This window comes from Lipotes vexillifer, unplaced genomic scaffold (assembly GCF_000442215.2).
Source record: "Lipotes vexillifer unplaced genomic scaffold, Lipotes_vexillifer_v1.1 scaffold201, whole genome shotgun sequence".
Lineage (NCBI taxonomy): Eukaryota > Metazoa > Chordata > Mammalia > Artiodactyla > Lipotidae > Lipotes > Lipotes vexillifer.
The window spans coordinates 789,485-796,527 of NW_006788159.1; the positions used below are offsets into that span (position 1 = coordinate 789,485).

The following is a 7,043-nucleotide window of genomic DNA, read 5'->3' on the forward strand; positions in this document are numbered from 1 at the left end:
AAAAAAAAAAAAAAAAAAAAAAAGATGTGTGTGTGTGTGTGTGAATACACATATTTACATCTTTCAATTTTCTCAACAAAATAAATGCAAACAGTAACTCTAGACACTATTTTATTTGGATTTGTTTCTGAGTTCTTCTTTTGAAAATAATTCCTAGAATGACACCTGTAAAAGGATTCAGCCAGCACAGCTCTGTTCATCATTTTTATTAACAGAGCTCTATCTAAAACCATATAAAGTGGAAACATGGATTATTTCATTCAGGACCACTTAATTTGCTCCTAAAACAATTGTAAGTGACAAAATAAGCCGCTTGTAATTTTTATGGATTACCAACACACAGAGGAGAATGCCAAAAAACTCAACCAGAGTTAAGTGGGGAAATGGCAATGTTCCACAACAGGATTGGTGTGATCCTTACATCCCAAGCCCAATGTTTCCCAGAAGCTCAACAATCTGCAAAGCCACACAAAACTTTTTTAATTACGTAAGTTCAGTTTTTATTACTAAAATACTAACTACAAATCAAAAGAATTACCATAAGAATACTGCAGGAAAATAAACATACCTTTCCCAACAGAATTTTCATGGAATTAATAAAACCTTTTATTGTGGAACTATGTTTAAGAGCATTTCTCATAAAAAACACAATTTCCACTAAGACGGAATTTGAAGTTTGTAAACCATCTACCTCCAGACTTCTCATTGACATCACACATTCAAACATAACTTTTAAAGTTTTCCAAAGCCCAGATGTATGTCACTATCTCAAAATAACAGGCAATGTGGCACTCAAATTTTTTCTAACCCCATTTACAAAAAGGAACTCATGGGCTTCCCTGGTGGCGCGGTGGTTGAGAGTCTGCCTGCCAATGCAGGGGACACGGGTTCGTGCCCCGGTCCAGGAAGATCCCATATGCCGCGGAGCGGCTGGGCCCATGAGCCATGGTTGCTGAGCCTGCGCGTCAGGAGCCTGTGCTCCGCAACGGGTGAGGCCGCAACAGTGAGAGGCCCGCATACCTCAAAAAAAAAAAAAAAAAGGAACTCAAAGTCTCTCTTCCATTGAGAGATATATAAGCACCTCAAAGTCTCTCTTCCATTGAGAGCTATATAAGCACAAACAAATACTCTGTGACATTAAAAGATTATTTCATGGATTTACAAGTTTTTTTCTACCTTCAATTGAAATAAAAAATTAGCTTGATTGATATACTTACTTTGTTATCAAATACCCATTTAAGATATCATGAATTGACAAAATACCATTATTCAGAACTATGACAAACAGCATGAGTTTTGATGAAAGAAAAACATGTTCAAAAGCAATTATAACATTTTTAGGCAAAAAGAAACACCATTTGATAAAGGAACACAAACCAGACACATATGATCAAAGGGTAAAGTCTGAGAGGAATACACAGAGGGAAGTTTTTACATCCACAGAATAAGAAATGAATGTGTTTGGGCAAAGGCAAAGGCTGATTCCAATAAACAAATCAAAAATAGGGCTTTTTTCCCTCTTTAGAAAATTAAAGATCAAACACACATACACACACACACACACACACACACACGATCCCAGTGCTTTGTTTTGTCTTTAATAACAATCTGTAAACTCCCTTGATGTTTCCTGCTCTCAAGTCTTCCAACAATCCTCTTCCTGCCCTCTGTGAAGAGCAAGTAGGGGAAATAGGAAGAGCACAAGGCAGAGGAGGACAGCATTTTCCATGCCTCAGAGAAGCAGATCCATATTTAGCATGACTTACACTGTCTTTAACACCATCTTGAGCAGACCTAGAACACAGCACTTCAAAAGCATTAGTAGGCAACAACCTAGTTTCTCTATATAGGACCATATCACATGAATTAAATGTTTGATAAAGGCCATAAAAACGTGTAGTAAACCATCACTGCCTAAAATATAAGATTAGGTGGGAGGACTGGCGTTTGTTCTGATTAATGGTTGAGTCATATTTCCAGTTTCTAAGAACATGATCAGCACCAAAAGATATTTGGTGAAAACAAAAAGGCTGTGATTTTGTGTATCTGCATGTGGGGCTTTGTTGTTGCTAGAGGGGAGTGGGAAGGAGTGTGGGAGAGGGGCAGAATGGCAGAGGGGTTGACTTATTTTTCAAATTCACATTTATGAATACAAAGAGAAGAGCTGTCAGCAGCACACATGCCAAAGCCCAAATAGCAGCCAGACCTGCCTCTTCCCGTCTGGGTTGGCCAGACACAAAACGACATCTTGCAATGTAGGAAAATCAATAGAGTCAGTTATATGGAAACTGGTGAAAGAAAAACCAGTCCCAGAAATGTCTGGTTACATATTATTAATATGTAACCATATTGGAGTTTTAATGAATTGAGGGATCGAGAGATTCTGGCCAATCAAAACCAGAAAACCAACAGGCAAACCTTTAAAAAGCTGTCTCTCTGATGTATCTTCCCAGTAGAGATAATAAGTATAAGAGAAATTTAACTCACATACAGAGACAGCAAAGAGTGAGACACTGGGAAAGTGGCACTGCTTAGATGAGTTGCAAGGTTCTAAGGGATCAAGTAAGTAAACGCTTACAGTGTGACATGCCATGAACTATATCCAAGGCAGGATCTGGAGTTGCATTTCCAGGCTCACATCATACTAGAGAGACAATAGTCCCTCTCTAGGTCACTGATAAGACTGCATCTAAAAAGCCACATATTTTTCTCCCACTGAGATGAAAAGGGTGAACAGCCAATAGTTAAACAGACAGCTAAAGAAATTGACTAAAAATAAATTTCTTCTATAGTTTCAATACTATGAATGTTAGTGACTCTTCCACAGGTTCAGCTCAAGTAAGGATTTATATAACATAAGTAAAAAAAAAAAAAAGGATAATTTCTCTCAATGTGCTGATAAAATTATGGTCTGGCCAATCTAGGATGTTTATGTTTAACAACAATTAAAATGAATGAATGGCTGAGTGACACACACACACACACACAAATACACACACACACAAACACACACACTCCTGAACAGTCTGTGCTTACCAGGACAGACTGGGGGAGCAAGAAAAGACTGAAGTCAAGGCACTTAGCTACTTTAATATATGATGATTACACCCCAGATAGCTGCATAATGTTTGACAATATACAGTTCCAGCTCATTTAAACTATTTCACACCATCCTCATAAAAAGCATGAGGAAAGGTCAGAACAGGTATTATTATCCCCATTTTACAGATGAGAAAGCTGAGTCTCCAGGTACTTCATCTATGACTGATTTTGTCAGTCATCTGAGTCCTAACACAAAAAACTTTCTCACATTGTATCAAGAGATGGCAACTACACAACCCAGTGAATAAATTTCAGCACATCCTTATGCTTCTATGCCTCAATTTCCCCAGATGTAACACAGATATGACACATTTTTTTAGGTGTTAAGTGAGCCATCAAACTGAAAGAATATAAGTTGAGATTTATAAGAAGCTCTGGAAGTTCAGGTTTTCAAGAGGCTCACCATGTAGCATTTTTACACCTTAACCCCAAAAGCTAAGAAAAAATTCAAAATGATGAAAATGTTCCCAAACTGTGGTTTAAACAAAGCAGACTGGATGAGTACTTGATATATTAAAGATCCAACAATCTGCAGTCTTTCAAGTTTTGCTTTCGAGGCTCACCATGTTAGAAAGCACACAATAATATCTAAAAGTGGAAAATTGCCTAATAAGTGTGATTTTAAAACATACTTTAAAGTTCTGAACATGTATTTGTTTTACATTTTTAAAGCATTTTTATTTAAATTTCTCAAAAGAAATAAAAGTTCATCATTTAAAGAATGTAAGAAGAAAAAACAAGAAAGAATACACCTCCAATCTCTGACCCCGTGTCTTTGCAACAAATCTGACTGCCATAAAATCTGATGACAGAAGAATAACAAATGACTTAGGTGAAGCAGAAAATGGAAATTTTTACAAAACAAACGTTTAGCTTATGGAGAAAGGCAGATCCACAATCTGAACTGTGGGAATAAAAGACATTCAATTCTGGGCATATATACAAAACCTGAATGGCAAAATTTTGAGATACAATCCTGCCACAAGTGCATTTGTTAGGACTGCACATTCTTTCACTTAACTATAAAATAAAGTCGAATGTTTTGCTTTGTCAAAAAAGAAAAGCCAGGCTTATTTAGTTAAATTACTTGGAACTGCATGTCTAAGAACATAACTGTTCATTAGAGATATCTGAACTCCAGGGATCAGCAAAGCTCATTCCGCTGGAGGAAATTTAATATTTATTTGCTCATTAAAGGGTAAATAACATTTGAAAAGAGAAAAAGAAAAGTTTCTTTACAGATGAAAATACATCCATCAGTTGTTGAGACATTAATCGTTGCAAATTTTGAATACATGTAAGTTTAATCATACAACTGGTAGAATTCCAACTTTCAATTAACAAACTACATGCCTTTTCAAGCGTAGGCTCTCCGTGCATTGACAAACACTGTGCAGAAATCAATACCCACTCCAACTTGCCTGCATGTAATGTCTTACATCAAGCACGCTTCCAGTACCAACGGGCATTATATGTCAGACATGCTTGCAGTAATGCTTACTCCAGAAAGAATTAAAATTAGGCTTCCATTGCACATAGCTGTTGTCCTCTGTACACATCACCTGTATACATAACTTTTCCTGTACACGCTGCATTTCATAACCTGCCTGAGTGCACAGCACATGCAGCCATCTGAATTTGTTATCTACCTCCTTTTACAGAGTTCTAAAGGGGGGAAAGAGAACGGAAGGGAAATAAACATTACTCCGGAAAACAACGATTTGAGTTTACTTCCAGGAAACCAGGCAGCCACAACAACGAGAGAAACTGACAGTGCAAAAGTTCGTCCTTTCTCCGCGTCCTGTGGCCTCAGCCAGGAGCGCGGCTGTCGCTTCCCCCGTCTTGTCCAGCAGCCCTCGGCCACCTCTGCGTCTCCATCTGCACTGCGCGAACCAAGGAAGCAGATGCGCTCTCCAGCCAAGCAGAGCTGGGTGGGCTGGCCAGAAAAGTTGTCTGGACTGGCGGGAAGCAGACGATCGCCCGGGAGCCTGCTCCCCAGCGTCCACCTGGTGAAACTTCAGAGCCCCCAGAGGAGAGAACGAAAGAAGCAACCGCCAGGAAGGGTCACAGAACTGGAAGGGAACGGAGGACGGCACTGGGAGAAATGGGGTTTCACGGACTTCTCTAAGCGGTTTTACTAGGACCCAAATGGCTAACTGGCGAGACCGCACCGGATGCCTCCTCTTGGGTTCTCTGGGCGGGCGGCAGTCGTTTGTAGCCCCCATCACGCAGGCCGGCTCCGGGAGGAGCTGGGCCAGCTTCGCGGTGGCTCTGCCGGAGGAGCGGGCTCCCCCACCGCGGGTCAGGCTTCCCGGACCCGGCGCCTAGACCTCGCTGCCCAGGACTGCTCGGCGTGGATCCTTAGAATCATGTTTCAAAACATCTTACAGGCTCCGCCAACACACACACACGGAACCTACTCCGCGCAGCGCCCTAACCCACCGGGCGAACCCAGGAGCAGCCCAACGCTGGAGGAGGCGACAAGGACTGGGGGAGGGACGGGGAAGTAGTTAGACAATAGTCGGGAGAGGTTATTCCCGGGACAAAAAGCACCTGGCAAAGCGGGCCGAGGTCACTCCCTTCAAGTCTCCACCTTTCTGACAATGGCTTCCCCGGGAATTTTTTTTTTGGAACGCTCTAGCGGCGGAGAGCAACAAGCCCGCACTACGAGCAAGAGAGTAGCAGTCCCCAGAGTCGTAACTACTTTTTCCTTCTCTCTTCCCCGGCGCGGTGCAGCCGGCGCCGGACGCCGAGGCTCCCAGTTTCCCAAGAAAAGCACTGTCTCGCGCACTCCCGCACAGCCCTGCCCGCCTGCGCCCGGAGCAATCCTCCGCCGGGAACAATGGGTCGCGACGAGGAAACTTACCTGCCCCCATGGCGCCCAGCCCCGTGCCCCGCGTCCCAGCCGGCACGAAGTCTGGGGACATTTCTCCCTCTGCCCACCCCGGGTCGCGAAAGCTTCCCCCGCTTGCCCCCCGGCCCTAGAGAGGAGCCGGCTCCACCCCTGGCGAGCCCCGGGTCGGGGGCATTCGTCGGAGCTCCGGACGCCTCCTCGGCCACTCACCTGCGGAGAACTGGCCTTGGGCCGACCCCAGGAGAGGCCAAGGGGAGAGGAGCAAGAGCGCCACAAAAGCAGGCAGCGCCGCCGCCGCTGTATCCATGTCGACTTTGGGAGAAGTTTCAAGCCGCTTTGCAAAGAGCTGCCGGGGGCTATCGCAGCGAAACCCACAGCTGAGGGGTCGGCCGGGCCCGGCGGGGTGAGGGCGGGGAGTGGACAGCCTCCCGCCCGCACTTTTTCCTGCTCCGCGGTCGCCAAACTACCTCTGGGGCGCCAGCGTCGCCCGAGTCGCCGGCCGGCCGCGGCAGCAGCTCTCCATGCTCGGCAGAGACTCTCCTGTTAGTCAAGAGTTACTTTGCTCTGGGAGGGATGGGGGCGGAGCCGGGGGTGACGTCGCCCCGCGGGCTCCGGGCGCTTCTGAGGAATGCAGGCTCGGGCGCGGCGCCGCCGCCGCCTCCTGTCGGAGAGACGCGCGCCAACCCCGGCCGCGCGCCCCGCGCTCCGCGCCGCCTTTGTTCGCCGCCCTGGCCCAGCCGCTCGCCGCCGCTCGGGGGCAGCGGGCGCGAAAGGGGACCTGCGCCGTTGTCTGCCCTGTTTCAGAAATGGCAGTTTGAAAAGCGAGAGTTGGGTAAGCAGTGTGGCCGGACCCCAGAGGATGAACGCGGAGAAACCCCGCCGCCCAAGCAGAGGCGCCCCGGGGTTCTGTCCCCAAGGCGGAGGTCCTACCGTATCGGTAGGAAGAAGGGGGAGTGTAGAAGCTCCCAGAGGAAACACCCACCTGCATCGCAAACTCTCTGTTCCCTATTCGTGTAATAAGGCATGAGACATCCCACCCCCGTAGAAAACTTATTGTTCCTTCTTCATATAAAAATAAAACTTGAAC

The 7,043-nt window shown here is 45.5% G+C and overlaps 1 protein-coding gene across 4 annotated transcripts in view; it reads right to left on the bottom strand.

Moving 5' to 3' along the window:
- The window catches only part of PTPRK (protein tyrosine phosphatase receptor type K), a 573,018-nt gene extending 566,388 nt beyond the window's left edge, over nt 1-6,630 (bottom strand). Inside the window, exon 1 of one of the 4 annotated variants that reach the window (XM_007461250.1) lies at nt 6,167-6,630. In XM_007461250.1, coding sequence (XP_007461312.1) covers nt 6,167-6,263 — 97 coding nt within the window. In that variant the 5' untranslated portion in view covers nt 6,264-6,630. The remainder of the gene's footprint in view (nt 1-6,166) is intronic. The other 3 variants (XM_007461251.1, XM_007461249.1, XM_007461252.1) reach the window with 3 other exon arrangements.
- Between the last annotated feature and the right edge of the window lie 413 nt (nt 6,631-7,043).